Source organism: Entelurus aequoreus, linkage group LG07, assembly GCF_033978785.1.
Source record: "Entelurus aequoreus isolate RoL-2023_Sb linkage group LG07, RoL_Eaeq_v1.1, whole genome shotgun sequence".
Classification (NCBI taxonomy): domain Eukaryota; kingdom Metazoa; phylum Chordata; class Actinopteri; order Syngnathiformes; family Syngnathidae; genus Entelurus; species Entelurus aequoreus.
The window spans coordinates 55,201,861-55,221,888 of NC_084737.1; the positions used below are offsets into that span (position 1 = coordinate 55,201,861).

Here is a 20,028-nt window from a genome sequence, read left to right on the forward strand (position 1 = left end):
GAGAGACAAAAACAACAACAACAAACACAACAACAGCAGAGCAACATCAGCAAATACGACATGTACAAATATGATGGTAAAAGTAATAGCAAATAAGCAGTTAGCGAAAATAAAAAAAAAATACAGAAATGACCATGAGCATTATTACACTAAAAATGGAGCAATATGAATACCAATAGAAGTAGTGCTATTGATAATAAACAATACCAATACTTTACCTTTATTATCAACAATACAATTGTTCAAATGCAACAATACATATACGTAATGATAACTTGAGATACGAAAGAATGCAGAAAAATGGAGGGGAAGAAAGAGAAGCAACCTACATTAACCTTGTAGATTGTTATAGTAACAATAGGTTAAGCTTTGTCAGTGTGCAATGTGTTATACCCAGTTTACCCTAGGGCAACAACGTTAATATATGTTTGATGAAACGTGATTATGTGCATGAGTGTATGTGTGCATATGTACTTGTATATGTACAGTATGTGTATATGTGTGCTTGTACAGTGAATGTATATGTACAGTATGTGTATATGTGTGTACAGCGAATGTGTATGTACAGTATGTGTATACAGTATGTGTGTTTGAACAGTGAATGTATATGTACAGTATGTGTATATATGTGTTTGTACAGTGAATGTATATGTACAGTATATGTATGTGTGTGTTTGTACAGTGAATGTATATGTGTAGTATGTGTATGTGTGTGTTTGTACAGTGAGTGTATATGTACAGTATGTGTATACGTATGTTTTTACAGTGAATGTATATGTACAGTATGTGTATACAGTATGTTTGTATAATGAATGTGCGTGTGGATGTACGAACTTTGAGTGTGTAAATATGTACTGTATTTATTTGTATATGTATGTGGGAGCGTAGGTACCTATGTATGTGTGTGAGTATATGTGAATTTGCATGTACAATACATTTGACTCCCAGTGTGTGCGGGAGCCAGAGTACGGCCCCAGCCTCCCCGAGAGCCCATCCCACAAACAGTAGGTGTGGTGCCCAGGGAACCAGGGGCCACCGCCCCCACGCAGCCAAGCCGGACAGCGACAGGAACCCCAGAGCCTGGCCCACCGCGCCGCCCACAAGGGCCAGCAGCAGGCCGCAGACAGACGCACCCGGCAGAGGACAAGGCACGAGAAAAGCAGGGGGCAGCCAGACCCCAAGCCAGCGAGAGACCACACCCCACACGGACAGAAAGGCGGGACGCCCCGCCCGAGGGTCCCGGAGACCCCCCGCAATCGGACGGGAAGACCGCCCCCGCCCCACCGGCAACCGGGCCCCCACGAGCCCCCCCCCCACACCCGGAGAGCGCGGCGAGGCCAGCCCACGGCCACCCCACCCAAGCCGGCCGCCACAGGACCACCCAGCACGGGGCCACGGGAACCACCCACCCCACCCGCAGGGACCCCAACGATGGAGATGGAACAACCAGCAACCGCCCCGCCGAGTCCCCCCCCTGAGGTAGGGGAAATAAATAAATAAATACATAATAATAATAATAATAATATTGATAAAATATATTAAAAAATAAGAAGAAATAAATAATTAAATCTATTTATAAAAAAAAAAATTAAAAAAAAGAATTAAAAGAAGATCACAGACATGCTGACACACAAGGTCGCTACCCCAACAACTGGCCGACTCGCAGCACCTTGGGATACCCTGCAGCACCAAGCTACCACAGTAGACGCAGGGACCAGACCCAGCAGGCCCCAACCAAGACGGGCACCCGGAAGGGATGGACGGTGGGACCCAGGAGCTCCAGACACGCAGTCCGGATGCAGTAGCCTGAGGCGCCGACCCCCACCCGACAGGCAGGCCCAGAACGTACCCCCAGAAATATACATACATATATATATACCAGGGGTCGGCAACCCGCGGCTCCGGAGCCGCATGCGGCTCCTTGACAACTCTGATGCGGCTCAGCTACATACATGCCGACCCCCCCGATTTTCCCAGGAGGTTTATGGATCTCAGTGTCTCTCCTAGATAACTCCCAGGGAAAAAATAATCCTATTTACACTCTAATTACTAAATAAAGGGCGTGCCCTAATTGCACTGCAGTAATTGTCCTCTATAGCATTTACATACAGCGTGCCAGTCCAGCCACATGTTGCATCAATCAATCAATGTTTATTTATATAGCCCTAAATCACAAGTGTCTCAAAGGGCTGTACAAGCCACAACGACATCCTCGGTACAGAGCCCACATACGGGCAAGGAAAAACTCACCCCAGTGGGACGTCGGTGAATGACTATGAGAAACCTTGGAGAGGACCGCATATGTGGGTTATTACTTGCACACACAGGAGACAGCAAAGCATACTTACTCATCAGCCACACAGCTTACACTGACGGTAGCCGTATCAAACAACTTTAACATTGTTACGTTACAAATATGCGCCACACTGTGAACCCACACCAAAAAAGAATGAAAAACACATTTCTGGAGAACATCCCACCGTAACACAACATAAACACAACACAACCATTACCCAGAATCCCATGCAGCCCTAACTCTTCCGGTCTACATTATACACCCCCGCTACCACCAAATCCCCACACACATCAACCCCCCCCCCCCCCCCTCTCCGTGCGTTGGTTGAGCGGAAGAGTTAGGGCTGCATGGGATTCTGGGTATTGGTACCGTCAGTGTAAGATGTGTGGCTGCTGAGCTACTACGCCTTGCTGTCACTTACGTGAGCAAGCTGAAACTGCAATCTACATGTAGTCGAGCAGGTACACTTTTAGGGCAGACTGTAGAGGGCGCCAAATGCAGTGTCATCACGCTCTGATATTCGGGAGTCTCCCGGGAAAAATGAGAGGGTTGGCAAGTATGACGCTATCAAGCGCCATTCATTCAAAACTTGCAGGCTGCACTAACATCAAATTTCCACATTAAAGTGCGTGCCGGTGCGTGTGTCGGAGACCCCTGGTTAACATAGCACAAAGCATTTAAGCTTTTTATGCGGTGTTTTTCATTTAAAAAATTTTTTTGTGGCTCCCATTACTTTCTTTAATTTGTGAAACTTGCCAAAATGGCTCTTTGAGTGGTAAAGGTTGCCGACCCCTGATATATACATACACATAAACATACACATGTACACATACACACACATACACATGCATACACATACACATATATATACATACATACATACATACACACACACACACATACATATACACAGTTTGTCAGCCCCGACAACCACCACGCGCGCGCGCTGCCACCAGTCACAACATCAGCCACCCCCTGCACCAGACCCAGCAGCCACGGGCGCCCACACCACAAACAAACGGCAGCAGAAACAGCAGCCACAACACCCCCAGACAGCCAGCACCACCCAATCAAATCAAAGCGATCAAAAAAAACCCGCGACCGGCAACCACACGCCAACAGGATCACAGAGACCAGCCAGCGCCAGCCCGCCAGCAAGCCCAAACGCCAACACGCAAACAAGAGACACCAACACCCCCCCCACCAAAAGACCCCACCACCCCAACCCAAACCCGCACAAACACACCACCGCCCAAACAACCGAGACACAGTATCCAGACCAGACACGTCGCCAACAGAGACCCCACAGCGCAAGGTCGGGCCACATGGGCACGGACCCCACCCAACAGGAAGCGAGACCCGCGCGACGCCACACACAAATAAATAATAAGATTAAACAAAAATAATAATAATTTAAAAAATATAATAATAATAATAAAATGAAATACAAATTAAATTAAATTAAAAATAACAAATACAAATAATTAAATAAAATAAAGTAAGTTAATAATAAAAATTATTTAAAAAAAAAAAAAAATAAATAAAATAAAATTAAAAAAAAAAAAAAAAAAAAATATATATATATATATATATATATATATATATATATATACATACACACATACACATATATATATATATATATATATATATATATATATATATATATATATATATATATATATATATATATATATATATATATATATATATATATATATATATATATATATATACATATATAAAAAATAATAATAATAAATTAATAAAAGCCTGGCAGGCCACCAGAACGCAGTCCCCGGAATCCGCGCCGGCCGACGCGGCTATGAGGGGTGTGCCGAACCCCAACCCCCCCACATGCATGTGTACAAGGCCCCCAGAGTGTCTACTGTGTAGTTAAAATTAGGAGGTCAGCCATTACAGCCGACCTCCAGTCCCTATTGATGCGTGTACTGTAGCGTGAGTGAGATATGTATGCTTGTGGGAACTAATAATGCGATTAAAATTGGGGGACATCAAGGTCTTGGTGGGTCCCAACCAAGCCGAGCCCTCCAAATCCTAAGTGTCTAATATGCAGCTAAGATTGAGGGATGGACGAGCAGGGGACAAGACAGGAGGACTGGAGCCCCATAGGAAGCATCCTCAACCTCCCGCCATGCCTCCCCGCAGGACAATCCCCCAAAGTCCTATATTTGTGTGACTGTGTGTGCTATAAGTATCCGGCAAAAAGCCATAAGGGCCCAGCCCCGCGCCCACAGCCGGCATGCCATGGCATCTCTGCAGGCCTGGTGCCGCGATCAGCAATGCACACCGGGGCAGCGACACACACACATGTACCTACATACATACACACAGATTCCACCATACATACATACAAACGTACACACACACACACACACACACCTATATATACACATATATGATTTAACAGAATAAATAAAATTAAATAGATAATTTAAAAAAAATATATAAGTATATATATAAATAAAAATAATAAATAAATAAGGGCGGAGTAAAACACAGGAGGGAGACCCCCGCAGGGCAGTCGGGCAGCACCGCCGGGGCCCCAACAAGGGAGGCAAGCAGCCCCCCCAACCCGGCACCAGGCGGGCCCGCACAGCCGCAGCGTAGGGCGACCCCGGACAGACCCCGCCCCGCGCCCCAGGGGAAGGAGGAAGCCCACGGACACCCGAAGCCAGAGGGGCACAAGCCGACCCCCGCCCGACGGCGGCAAGGCCCCGGCCCCACGGGCGCAACCCCCTGCCCCTATGTTTTGTTTATATCAAAGTCAGTTGCGGAGAGATCACCCAACAGGCAGAGTGCGGGGGAGATGGGAATAGGAATCTAACGCTAATGATAGGTTCTCGCACACTCCAAGCCAAAAGTTACTCACGGGAGCACAGGACCACATTGAGTGTAAGTAGTTATCTACCTTATTATCTGAGCAGTGTACACAAATGTTAGCGTCAGCTAAACCCATTTTATACATTCTTAGACCGGTGTAATGTATTCTGTAAAGTATTTTGAGCTGAATCAGTCGTAAATTCGGATTCTTAATCAAACGAGAAGTATTGAGGCATATTTGTTTCCAGAATTCTGGGTCAAGGCTTGTGGATACGTCTGAATGCCATTTGGAAGTTGGGATACTTATTGTGTTATCTATTTTTGATAAGAGAGCATATAATTTGGATAAAGCTTTGGGGGCAGATGTTTTGAAGAATTTAACGGTCGTAGGATTACTTTCCCATGTTGTTTTGTTGAATCTTGCGCTAATTACAGATTTGATTTGTATATATTCTAGGAATTTATTAGGATTGATTGCATATTGTGTTATTAAACTTTTAAAAGAGATAAAACTGTTTGCATTGATGATATCCCCAAGACATCTGACTCCTTTATCATACCATGTTGGAAAGTTCAATGGCTTCTTGTTTGAAAGAAAATCAGGATTATTCCAAATAGGCGTAAATTGACAGGGAGTGAGCGGGGATCCAGTTATTTTCAAAAACTCCCACCAAGCTGTTAAGGTAGTGCGTATATTAATACTTTTGAAGCAGTTGTGTTTTCGGAGAATTTGGCTAATAAAGGGCAAGTTAGAAATTGGGATCTCCTGGCTAAGTGATTGTTCAATCTCTAACCATAAACTATCTAATAAAGTGGGATTGGTCCATTTTAATATATATTGTAGTTTATTTGCAAGGAAGTAATATGAAAAGTTTGGGAGTTCTAGACCCCCGTATTCTTTTGGTTTTTGTAAAGTTTTAAGGCTGATTCGTGCTGGTTTACTCTTCCAAAGAAACTGATTGATGTGTGAGTCTAGTGATTTAAACCAGATTTGAGAAGGTTTGGTTGGAATCATTGAAAAGAGATAATTAACCCTAGGCAAGACCATCATTTTCACAGTAGAAACCCTTCCCATAAGTGAGATTGGCAGTGCTTTCCAACGCGCCAGATCATCTTCAATCAATTTTAAGATTGGGGAGTAATTCAAGCGATTCAGATCTGACAATGTGGAGGAAATATTGATTCCCAGGTATTTAATGTTCCCTTTATGCAGTGGAATCGATGAGGTGCTCTGAAAGTCAAAATTAATTGGTAACACAGTAGATTTGGACCAGTAGATTGAGTAATCTGAAATAGAACTGAATTTATTGATAAGTGAGATTGTATCTTGAAGAGAAGAATGTGGATTTTGTAAGAAAAGTAAGTAATACATCATCAGCATAAAGGCTTATTTTTTGATGAACGGTTGCGGTATGGATGTCTTTAATATTTGCATGCTGTCGAATTGCGGTTGCAAGAGGTTCAATAAATATAGCAAACAGTGACGGAGAAAGTGGACACCCTTGCCTTGTGCCCCTCATAAGATTAAACCTTGGGGAGATTTGGCTATTCGTTCTAACCGAGGCTGTAGGGAAACTATATAGGACCTTGATCCATTCTATAAATGAGTCTCCAAATCCAAATTTCTGTAGAGTAGCTAAAAGAAAATTCCAATTCACTCTATCAAACGCTTTTTCAGCATCTAATGAAACAACAGCTGTTTTTGAATTATGAATAACAGAATAGTCTATCACATTGAGTAGACGGCAAACATTGTTGGACGATTGTCTCTCTTTGATGAAACCTGTTTGATCAGGATGTACTATATATGGAATGACTTTTTCTAATCTTTGAGCTAATACTTTGCAGATAATTTTAAGATCAGCATTAATCAGGGAGATTGGCCGGTAACTGAATGGAAGTGTTGGGTCTTTATCAGGTTTTAGCAAGAGACTGATTGTGGCAGAGTTCATATTTGGAGGAAGGAATGAGTTTTCTTTAATCTCTGAAGCCATTTTCGTAAATATCGGAGCTAGCAGTGACCAGAATGTTTTGTAGAACTCCACAGGGAACCCATCAGGCCCTGGTGCTTTATTGTTTGGCATCTGTTGAAGAGCATCGTGAAGTTCATCTACAGAAATAGCAAGATCTAAATTTGATACCTGCCTTGTATTTAATTTAGGTAAGTCTATACCATTGAGAAATGTCTCAATGTCTGAAAGAGATGGGTCAATCTGGGGTGTATACAAGTTTCTGTAAAAGTCTCTAAATATGGAGTTAATTTCCTCAGGAACGTGAGTAATGTTCCCAGCTGAGTCCTTAATGGATGGTATGGAGTTTTTTTCTTTGTTTAATTTTAGTTGGTTAGCCAAATATTTGCTTGGTTTATTGTCATGTTCAAATTTTTCTAAGCGTAACCTCTGGAGCAGGAATTGACTTTTCTTATCAATTATTTCTCTTAAATCTAATTTGAGTTTTCTCAGTTCGTTCAGAGTATGTTCATTTTGTGAGTTCGCATAAGCTATTTCTAATATTTTTATTTCATTTTCAAGTTCCTGCTCTAGTAAACGTTCCTTTTTTTTCTTGTATGATTAATAAGAAATTATTTTTCCTCGCATAACTACTTTTGCGGCCTCCCAGAGAATGCACGCCGTGATTTCTGGTTGATCATTAAAATCTAAAAAAATCTGTCCATTCTTTCTCAAAATAGTTGAGGAAGTCTGGGTCCTTTAGTAATGATGTATTAAGTCTCCATTGTTTTATAGGTGCAGTTATAGTTTTGTTAGTGAGGCAAAGTGAGACAGGTGCATGGTCACTGATGATGATAGGATGAATGTGAATGTTTGCGATATCAGATAAAATTGAGCTACTAGTTAAAAAGTAATCAATGCGAGAGAATGAGTGGTGAACTGGGGAAAAATAAGTGTATTCCCTAAGAGTGTGGTGATAAGAACGCCAGGCATCGCAAAGACCATAATCGTTCATATATTGCTTAAGTATTACCACTGATTGAGACTCACGGTGACTCCCAGTCACTCTGGACCGATCTATATTTGGATTAAATACTAAGTTGAGGTCCCCTCCTAGAATCAAGCAGTGGTTTGAGTGAGGAGAAAGTGAAGAGAAGAAAGTGTGAAAAAAGGAGGGGTCATCAACATTTGGACCATAAATGTTGGTGATACATAAGTTTCTCCCGTCAACAGAAATATTAAGAATGATGTATCTTCCCTCTATGTCAGTAATGGAGTTATGGAATGTAAAGTTGACCTTTCTACTAATGAGAATGGCTACGCCTCTCTGTTTGGAGTTGTAACTAGCAAAGTATGTGTGTGGGTATTGCGATGAATGCAGTTCTGAGGTATCGGACTTGGAGAGGTGAGTCTCTTGTAGTAAAGCAATGTCAGCTTGCATACTCTTCAAATGATTAAGAATTTTTATATTTCTTTCCTTTGACCCGACTCCACGCACATTCCAAGTGACAAACTGCACAGTGGACATACTAAACTAGACTGTAACTAAGTGTGTGGATGTATGTGTGTACTTTATGTGTAAATAATGCATGTCTGTATCTAAATGTAAGCCTATCATGCATATATGTAGGTGTGTATAGTGTGTATAGTTGTGCATGTATTAGCTGTGAGTGTAAATGCTGATGACGACAAGGGGACACACACAACAGGTGGAGAAATAGAAAGAGAAAAACAAAACAAAAAAGAAAAGAAGAGAGTGGTGGATTAAACAGGTAGTGAAATACGTAACATAAAAAGGAAAACAAAAAAGTAAAACAGTAAACATGTTGGTTTACCAAAAGAGAGAGAGAGAGCGTATGGTGTTTACATGTGCGCTATGATGACGCACAGGTGTATTGTGAGCAAGAGGGGGAAAAAAAAAAAGAGAGGGATTGAAGCATAATGAAATAACAAAAACAAAATACAACATTTACCGTGTTTCAGACGCTAATAATACAGCCACGGCGTGGCTTCCGGATCACGGTAAAGTTGGCCGTTGATGAAAAGTTTATCCACCGCGATGACTGCACGGCATCCTTCGGTGATAAACTTCTTGCGAAGCGGAAACAGATGGCGTCGCCGGTCGAGAATTTCCTTTGGAAACTGGTCGTTGATGCTGAAGTTGGATCCTTTCAGCTCTCGACCCTGGTTCCTCACTCGCTCCTTCTGCTTGAAGTGTTCGAATTTGGCTATGATGGGTCTCGGCCTCCTGTTCTCCGGCTTTTTGGCTCCAAGCCGGTGGACGCGATGGAAGGTGATGTTCCTGATGGTGTCTGCTGGAAGCTTGAGCTGATGTTCCATGAAGGACTTGATGGTTTCCTCTGGATCTTCCTTGGTCTTTTCCGGTATCCCCGCGAAGACCAGATTGTCCCTGATGCTTCTCGCCTGGAGGTCCAGCATCGTCTCCTTCATGCTCTTGTTGTCCCGGGTGAGTTGCGTCACTCCGTCGGTGAGGGATTTTACAGTCTCATGAAGAGTGGCGTTCTCCTTGGCGAGAGACATGACCTGCTGTTGTCCGAATTCCAAACTCTCACGGATGGCTTGGAATTCCTTGTGGAGCACCTCAACAAGTGCGAGGCGGCCATCCAAACAAGTCAGCCTCTTGTCGATGGAATCCAGGATGTCGGTGAAGTTTGTACCGGGTGGTGACACATGGCCAGGTTAGTCCTCCGGGCGGCTTCTTTTAGACGTTGGCGTCTTAGATGGCTTCCCCATGACGAGACGGTCGTAGCACTCTTCGATGTAGCCTTCAAGTGCCTCCAGATTTTGATATTTAAGTTTTATTTGCTGCATTTTCTGAATGAATCAGAATTGTTTGGCAGCTGAGTGTGCCACTTGACTCTATTTTTTTCCCCGCGTCACGTACGCTCTCTCTCGCGAGACTACAGCATTACTGACGCATCTGACGTCGCACCCAGGTGTGTATCATTTTGAGGAATAAGGCTGTAACATAATAAAATGTGGAAAAAGTGAAGCGTTTTGAATCCTTTCCGGATGAACTGTATATCTGGATTTTTCAATCAAGTATGTCCATCGTTTAAGAAAGTTGATGAAACAGACTACTTTTGTATCTCGCTACTTTCACTACTTGAATATAGTGCTTTGTCCCGTAAAGTATTCTGTTACTGTTGGCCATTTCAAACAAAAGTGCATGAGTCAGTGGTGTAACTGCTATACAATGTGTGTGTGTGTGTGTGTGTGTGTGTGTGTGTGTGTGTGTGTGTGTGTGTGTGTGTGTGTGGGGGGGGGGGGGGGGGGGTGTTTACAGGGCTGCAGACCACTCTGTCCGCCTTCCTGCAGTTTTATTATTTCCATCGTGGGGTCACTCCCGGCCCTCTGTATTGTCCCTGTCCTCTTCTGTAGATGACTTGCTGTCCGACATTGATGCCGCATTGCTAGATCCTTTGGTAAGTTTTACACTTTATCTGTACCTGTGTTTTTCTTTGCAAGCATTAGTTGAGCGATGCCTGTGGGAAGGATGAAATGCGCAAACAATTTAAATGCAGGACTGCATTGCCAATATGGATACTGATATAGTTACTTATTACTTGATTTTATTACTTATTGCTTGCTTTGTGTCTGCTCCTGTATTAATGGTACTTGTTTTTGCCTCCTTTGTGTCTTGAGCCTGAAGTGACAGTGGAAAACCTGCCATCCTTCCTCAGCCTGGGCAAAGCTCTTCTTTTGCTGTTCGTTGGGGAAGAGGAGGACGAGATCGGGCTGAAGCAGAACAAGGCACTGGTGGAGGAGATGAAGAGAGTACAGGATTTGGGAGGCGACAGGATGGAGCGATACGTGACCTGTTGGATCCACCTGTATGCTGAATTTGTGCTTGTGTGTGTGTTTAAACTGGGGCTGTCAAAGTTAATGCGTTAACTCATGCTTAACCATGTATAAATGCCGATTAATCACATAATTTATTTTAACTGCGCATACCCATTTACGTCAATGTGAACAGCACTTTTTCATATTGGCTATGACTCACGATCCTTATGTAAGACAAGAACACATATGTGTTTCTTTTTTTATGCATTCTAACTCGTAAATTAACGTTAACATTAGTCAGCTAACAATGGAGCCAATGGGAGTCGCTCTATTTCTCCAAAAACCTCCATTACCATTTTATATACGTGCTGTGGGTAGAAATGTAATGTAGTAACAGGCACATTCATAAAAACAAATATTTATATATTTTGCTCAATTTAATTCAAGTCACAAAATATAAATGAGGTATTGTTGGCGGATTTTAGATGTTTTACTCCCATTAGCTGTAACTTCCATTGTTAGCCACCTCTATTTTACGACTAAGAGTGCATAAAAAAGAACAATGTGTGTTCTTGTCTTACATAGGAATTGTGAATGATAAGCAAAATTCCCCCCAAAAAGGGCAGTTCCCCTTTACCTGAAAAGTTAAACAGGTTGCTATATGGTCAGTGATCAGGTCAATGCATACTGTACGACAGTGCAAAGATGAGTGAGGAAAGTCCGACAGGTGTGCTTGCTGGCAAATTTCACTTTAAATTACACCACAAAGGAATTTGCACATATTGCAGCGATAAAGTCTCCTATCATTGAAGCACAACAAGTTTAAGATATATTAAAGCAAAACCTAGTACATCGACAACAAGCAGTGGACGACAACGCCGGCGGATTGATTGATTGATTGAATGAAACTTTTATTAGTAGATTGCACAGTACAGTACATATTCCGTACAATTGACCACTAAATGGTAACACCCGAATAAGTTTTTCAACTTGTTTAAGTCCACGTAAATCAATTCATGGTACAAATATATACTATCAGCATAATACAGTCATCACACAAGTTAATCATCAGAGTATATACATTGAATTATTTACATTATGTACAATATTTACAATCCGGGGGGTGGGATGAGGAGGGTTTAGTTGATATCAGCACTTCAGTCATCAAAAAATGCATTATCAGCGAAATGGGCATTGAAACAGTGTATGTCTGACTTGGTAGGATATGTACAGCGAGCAGAAAAACATAGTGAGTCAGAAAGCAAAGGAACAAGTATATACATTTGATTATTTACATTTGGTTATTTATAATCCGGGGAGTTGGGATGTGGAGGGGGGAGGGTGTTAGTCAAGGGTTGAAATTGACTGGAGGTGTTCTTTTAGTGCGGTTTTGAAGGAGGATAGAGATGCCCTTTCTTTTACACCTGTTGGGAGTGCATTCCATATTGATGTGGCATAGAAGGAGAATGAGTTAAGACCTTTGTTAGATCGGAATCTGGGTTTAACGTGGCTAGTGGAGCTCCCCCTGGTGTTGTGGTAATGGCGGTCATTTACGTTATGGAAGTAGCTTGACATGTACTTCGGTATCAGGGAGGTGTAACGGATTTTATAGACAAGGCTCAGTGCAAGTTGTTTTACTCTGTCCTCCACCCTGAGCCAGCCCACTTTGGAGATGTGGGTGGAGTGTACCCTGTGGCAATTTTGGCAACAAAATGTAAGCAAACGTTAAGCAACCCTTTTGCAGGAACTATGGTTTAAAATGATTAATCAAAATTTATAATTGTGATAAACTGATTTTTAAAATATAATCGTTTGAACTCAGGATGTGCCGATCAACTTCCAACAAATAGTATTAACCGATTTTCATAAAAACGTATGTGATCGCCATTACCGATGAAAGCCTTTTAATGGCGATCACAAACGCTGGTCCCCGTCTGGCTGACTGGAGTGTGAACTAAGTACACTCCTTTGTCCCTCACTCATTAGTATACTAATTTACACACACAAAAAACCTACCCACCTTTTTTTTTATAAAACACAGACTGCTGCTATGTCAGTATTGTCGCGGCTAGAAGTACACAACACATAAAGAGGGTGGATCCATCCATAAATTGGGTAATATCAGAATATGGTCGACAGTGATTAGGTCAATATTTTTATTGTTGTTTTTTGTTAATGTTTGCAAATTCAGGGAATAATTCATTGGACAAAGGAAGACTTTGAGGGGGAAAAAAAGGATTTGAATGAGTAGTAGATGGTAGATTTTGCTCTAGTTTAGTTACTGTGTACAGTACTAATGACTTTGATTTGCTTGCTGTTTGAATTGTATTTCATAAAAGAGAATAAGGAAATTGTTTAAATATTGTGCTGATATTTTAAACTGCCAATAGTACTCCCAAAAATAAATAGAAAAATGTACAAGATAGTACATGTGATCGGTATCGGAATTGGTATCATAAATAAATTAACCCTAACCACTAATCGGAACATCCCTAGTTTAAACTTAAGTCACAATATTAGCATGTTTCATTTGAGTGCTATGTTACAGTACATATGTAAGTGTGGAGAAGTGATTACAATACAGTCTATACTGCGTGCATGTCAGTCGGACTAATCTCCTGCAAGCCGCCCACAGATGCACAGCGTGTGTGTGCATGTGTGCAACCCAAATGTAACTGTAGATTGCATTAGAGTTGTTTGGCTAAGCTCGGTGTGTATTCGCCCCAAAACTGTAAATGAGACAAACTGGTGGTGCAACTTTCAAGGAAACATGACTACACAGCTAGTTTAATGTACACTGCTTCTTAAAAAGAATATCATCTTATTGGTGACCTTGGATTGCTGACTTTGTGTCACCATTTTATCATAATATGTAGTAATTACTACATACACTATGTTGTATGTAGTAATGGCAGTATGTAGTAATGACAATATGTGTAATACTAATACTGTATGTAGTAATAGTAAAATGTAATAAGTAATATGTAGAAATATGTAATAATTATAATATGTTGTATAGTAGTAAAAGTATTATGTAGTAAAGTGTGCAGCATTGTGTGCAGTTCTTGTACACACTACACACTATTTCTTGTTTTCTTGTCTTCAGCTTCAGACAATATTAATAATCATAATTTTTTTATGATCTACAGCTAAATAAAGCATGCCAAGTAAAATATTGCTCATGGTTTCTTTAAATTTGACACATATTGTTGATGTTGTATTGCAGTGGCCGTACCCCAGTTGGTATGTCAGTCCTGGGCTCCTATCTGGACTCGATGCCCCCCCTCCCGACACTGCTTCTCGTTCATTTGCCCACCGAACAAGGAGTTTACCAGTACCCACCCTACACCTCCATCGTGGCCCAGTCAGTCCTGGAGTGGCTGCATAGGGTGGAGGAAGCGCAAGAGTCTCCTGCAGGTAAGTAAGAAATACATCCCAAAAGCCAGATGTGTGTTTTAAAAGCAAGTTGAGTGATGCGTTGGCATGAACATCCTTTCCTGCCATTAAGTGATGTGAACGTAAAGGGCACCATGCTCTTAACAAAGGCCAGGATTGATTACAAAAAAAACTAAGGTTGACTTGAGTGTCCCATTGCTATCTTGTGCATATTTAGTAAAGCAAGATCCACATAGCATGTTACTAATGTGAACTGTCCAACAATCCCAAGAGGGTCATAATGATAATAATAGACACTCGTTTACAGTGACTCAGGATCTCTGTCAGAGTTTAAAGTAGAAGAAAAGCTTACCTCATTTCCTTTCTCTGTCTGCTCTAATGGCTCTGTTTTTTTTACTGATTAAACTTTTTTTGCACCCGCAAATAACACTTATCATCTGAGTGCATAGTGGGCTAATGTTAGTTAGAATACTGTGGCAGCACATTCTGTGCATAACGATCACCATATTCTCCAGTGTGCCATACAAGCTGACACGTCATGCAGACACACTTTAACTTCCACTTAGCTATACAGGGACAAGGGAAATGATCAGCTTCAATGTTTGTGATTTACATGCTGACGCCAAGGAAGTTCCGAACCCTTCTTAGTGCAGGTCTAGATAGAGATGATCTAGGATATTAACCTTATGATCCTCGCCATTTGCAAGGTTTACACTCCAAAACCACCTGCAAATAGTGAAAAAAGCCAAGTAATGTCTATTATAGACACTAATAAAGTCTGGATTAACTTGACCATGACATTCTCTGATTTTGTATCAGCATTTGCAATAAAAGTAAGTGTTTTAGGTATTAGATTAGATTTATTTCCCTAATAATCCTCCCCATCTCTCTTTAATTGTCATTGTCCACTCACAACAAGCTAATTGCATAGAGTTATAATCCAGGTTTGAATCCTAAATATGCCCCACACACCTATTAAATACATTTTGAATAATAACATGTATTTAGGTGCTCACTACCAATGAGTGATAATGAAATATGTTAGAACAGATGGATTTGAAGTCACGGTCTAACATTAGTCTTGTCGTCAGACGAGCACTATAACCACGCTTCAGTCTGTTGTTGCTTCACCTCAATCTTGATCCAAAGCATCTAGCAAGGTACACGGCTGTGCTGCTCCACAGGCTGCTTGGTCCGCCTGTTGGCTGTCGGAAAAGATGTTCTACAATACATAATCCACACTGCTTGCCTGTTATAATCCCATTAGCCATTGAAAGGGGCCCTATTATGCAATTAGGCAAACAATCTTGCCTTGCCATTTGCCTATATGGGGATGTTTTTCCCAATTGGTGACATCATCGGATTATCCATTTTTGGTATAAATTTACCCAAAGGGCTTGGCGCGGGTCCGCCATTGTAGTCCAACGTTGTAGATAATGAGCTCCTTCTTTTTCTCTATCCACTTCTTGTGGGGCAGACTGGCTCGTACATGCACATGCATCCTCTGCTGTTGCCATTTCTAATACAAAGTCGCTTCTAGTTCACACTTAATCTGTCAGTAGACTCAATGGAAAGTGCTAAAAACTACTACAAAGGAGATGCTGTCAAAGTGGAGGCCCGTAAATCAGACCAGCCACAAAAGGAGGCATCCTGAATAGACGGTCAGAAAGCAGCTGAAGATGGTCTGTAAAACATAATCTATACAGAATTTTAACCAAAGAACTGCCATTACATGTTATGTGGACCACCAAAATGTTTTAAACGTAGAAAAGAAAACATAATTTGACACCTTTTAGATTATATATGAATTTGTATTCACCTAACTGCAAGTTTGGATTACAACAAAGTCGAGTGTAAAGAATTTAGTGGTAACGTAACCACACAGAGTTTCACTATCTTGCACTTACGTCATGTCGTTACTTTGTACATGTATGCTGTACATTTTATGCTTTATCATCACATACTATAAATTATTACCCACCTTGCTCGATTCAAATGTAAAATATACCCATCCCTAGGTCCAACGTACAACAGTGGAGGGTGTTGTTTATTTCAAAACCCATTTTTCCAATTTTTTAAATTGAATACATAGTGTACAAGCAATGTTTTCGCGTTCCATTTAGTTGCAGTCCATTCTTCCTCGTCACAAAAACAAAAGTGTGCTTCAATTCTATCGAACACAACCACACACACAATTTAAAGAAAACTAAGTTGTTGTGCTCAATATTTGGGTATGTTACTTCTGAAAACTTAAGAACATTAAAAAAAAGTATCACAATAGAAAATGACGTAACAATTGCAATGGTTAACTCTGGACTGCTGAAAACTGCAGAAAGGCAGCTATGCGAATCACTATACTACTGATAGTGTACTGTATTGTGTATATTTGTACATTATATTTTACTTTTAGTGTGGAATGAGTATGACTTATTGTTTAAATGTGCTTATACATTTGATTGATTGGTTGGTCTGTAGGAATGTTAAAAAACGATGACTGGCCCCCCACCGTAGACTTCTATGACTTCCTCAAAGTTATGGATGAGGAGGAGCCCGGCTTTGCCAGCCAACGCAGTGCTGAAGACGAGGATGAAGAAGAGGATGTGGATGCGGCCGAGTCAGGCTTGGAGGAAGAAACGTCAATGGATCCTTTGTTCCACATGGATCGCTCAGAGTTATAACAAAGAATATTTTCTTATTCTACAGCTAGCGTCATTGCCGCACAACTGAAACCTGCTCAATCACCTGTGATTGACAGGCCATCCAACCTGGTCCTGGATTGACTTGACATTTCATACTGTTTTTGCCACTGTTACCTATTTTTATACTGCTGAAAATAACTGATTGTAACGTTGGACCCCGGGTGTAGAGACAGAAGTACGGTAATGTCTTTTCATGACTGGCTTACAAAGTGCAATAGTCCAAAAAAACAAATGATATAAACATACAACAGCAACTCTTCTCAGCAGACGACAAACTAAAGGTGACGATAAAAAGAAAAACAGAAAGGCTGGCAAGAAGACGATGAAAAAGTGGAGTGCAAAATTAGTAGAGAAACAGGAATACGAATATTAAACTGTGATAACAGATACTGGAGGCGTACATAGAAGGGAGACCCCACACTCCGTTCTTGTCATGGAACCAAGTACCATGGAAAATGAAGAGGAACAATCAGGCATTTTCCTGCCGCAGCCTCTGTGCTTACGAACACCACTAATTAGAGAGCAGCTGCAGGTGTGCTCAACCCCGCACCAGAAGTAAAAAAAAAAGTTTCTCTCAAAATCATCAAGCTGAAAAAATATCTAATCTAACCTCATGTCACAACGACATGGACCATAAAGGCTGTGAGTGATGTTTGTGATATATAACATGTGTTTGTTGTACACTGGGTAGGTAAAAACTGTGCATTCACTTTCATCCAATCAAAATTGAAATGTGAATTTAGACATGAAATGTCCTTCAGGAATCTGCTGTGTCAGTGCAAAAAGCCAAGAACATATAAAAACATGGGTTTATAACCTGTGCAAAACATGCTAATAAAATAATATGAAGCAATGTTGTAGCACTTTGAGGAGAAGATGTACAGAACACTGGCATTTTTATACACCTAGAAAAAACATTTACTTGTGTAAATCAACTTTTTATGTTAAAAAGTTATGAAAATAAGATATTTCCAACATGTGTAAACGTGTCAGTGATGTTAGACACCAAATAAGGAATTTTGTCACAAACGATGTGTGTTGAACATTGATATTTCAAATAATAAATGTATGTATGGTTGTTTGTGTCCTGAATGCAACGTCTGATCTCAATGACTGACATGTCATTACACAGGTTACAGCCAATAGGAACCAGATCCCGCCTCTACATTTCCAATTTCAAATGTTTTATCATATTAATAATCAGGAAAAAGTCATGACAGACTTATTCGATTTACTTAGACTTTATGGGTCTATCATAGAGGAAGTGTCATTTTTGTGGTGGGAATCCATTCATTTTCTACCGCTTGTCCCTTTTGGGGTCGCGGGGGGTGCAGGAGCCTATCTCAGATGCATTCCGGCGGAAGGCGGGGTACACCCTGGACACGTCGCCACCTCATCACAGGGCCAAGATAGAATCATTTTAGTCTAACACCAAATGATGGACTAACATAAAAAGCAGCACTTCAATCATATGAAACAAAGGTGTGAAAAGAAACCACCGAATGTAAGACAAGATTAATCATAAACGCTCATTTTTGTTTCGTCTTCACTTCCATTGAGTTTGAGCACTAATGCAGTGGTTCTCAACCTTTTTTCAGTGATGTACCCCCTGTGAACATTTTTTAATTCAAGTACCCCCTAATCAGAGCAAAGCATTTTTGGATGAAAAAAAGAGATAAAGAAGTAAAATACAGCACTATGTCATCAGTTTCTGATTTATTAAATTGCATAACAGTGCAAAATATTGCTCATTTGTTGTAGTCTTTCTTGAACTATTTGGAAAAAAAGATATAAAAATAACTAAAAACTTGTTGAAAAATAAACAAGTGATTAAATTATAAATAAAGATTTCTACACATAGAAGTAATCATCAACTTAAAGTGCCCTGTTTGGGGATTGTAATAGAGATCCATCTGGATTCATGAACTTAATTCTAAACATTTCTTCACAAAAAAAGAAATCTTTAACATCAATATTTATGGAACATGTCCACAAAAAATCTAGCTGTCAACACTGAATATTGCATTGTTGCATTTCTTTTCACAGTTCTTTTTGACAGACATTTTTTAAAAATCTCACGTACCCCTTGGCATACCTTCAAGTATCCCCAGGGGTACGCGTACCCCCATTTGAGAACCACTGCACTAGAGTAATACTATTTAAATTGTTTAGACAATGGTTTCAAGCTAAGTGATGTTTGTGGTGTAAATCTTATGATTTTATGTAATTATTATTGCCACACGGTCTCTGAGTGTTTGCTTGCTTTTGACAATCATTCATCAGTACAATTCTAAGTGATTTGCATTTGAAAAATAAGAGGAACTTCCAAAAGTAAAGGGGAAATAAGCCGTTCTGGTGGAAACACTGCTTGCCTACTTTGGTTTGCAACTGTGTAATTTTATTGGCATTATTTTATTTGTAAAGCCTGACTTTAGCGGCTACAGGATGTGTGATGCTGATGTTGCTGAGCAGGCCGAGAGCTATGCTGCTCCGGAAGTGAGGGAGGTTTTTTATTTTCATAGAATGGTAGATAAACAATTGAAACGGGGGTGCTGGGAAAGAAGGGCAAAAAAACTTGGATTTCTAAGGGACAAACATATGGGTGGACACATGCCATTTAACTGCTTGTGATTCATATTTTTTTCCCTCAAATTGTCTTTGTTGATCTTTTAGCCAACATTTTTTGTGTTACATAGATGAATAGCATGTGCATAATGACGATGGCTTTGGATGTCGCAACTGTTATATAACTTAATGCACTTCCCATATTTCAAGATTGGAACCATCAGCCCCCTGGTCCAAATTCCCTAAAGACCAGGCTCGCACCGCCCCAAATACTTCAGAGTCAGTTAAAGCCTGTAAACACTTAAATAATGTTTTTTCCATCGTGTATATCCATAAGTGTATTCTGCCATCTGCAATGCACACTGTTATGTTTTTTGTCATGAAAATGAAATGAGATCCTGGGGCATTGCTATGGTTCTGAGAAAACCTGTCAAGGGTGATTTGTGTGATGTTGGCGTTCGTCATAAACGACAGG

At 40.7% G+C, this 20,028-nt stretch overlaps 1 protein-coding gene across 3 annotated transcripts in view; it reads left to right on the plus strand.

Annotated features, from left to right (window-relative positions):
• txndc16 (thioredoxin domain containing 16) overlaps window positions 1-18,696 on the plus strand; it is a 43,704-nt gene extending 25,008 nt beyond the window's left edge. For 2 of the 3 annotated variants that reach the window (XM_062054007.1, XM_062054008.1), the window contains exons 16-19: window positions 10,397-10,535; window positions 10,756-10,943; window positions 14,120-14,310; window positions 16,765-18,696. In XM_062054007.1, coding sequence (XP_061909991.1) covers window positions 10,397-10,535; window positions 10,756-10,943; window positions 14,120-14,310; window positions 16,765-16,967 — 721 coding nt within the window. In that variant the 3' untranslated portion in view covers window positions 16,968-18,696. The remainder of the gene's footprint in view (window positions 1-10,396; window positions 10,536-10,755; window positions 10,944-14,119; window positions 14,311-16,764) is intronic. The other variant, XM_062054005.1, reaches the window with a different exon arrangement.
• The last annotated feature ends 1,332 nt before the right edge of the window (window positions 18,697-20,028 follow it).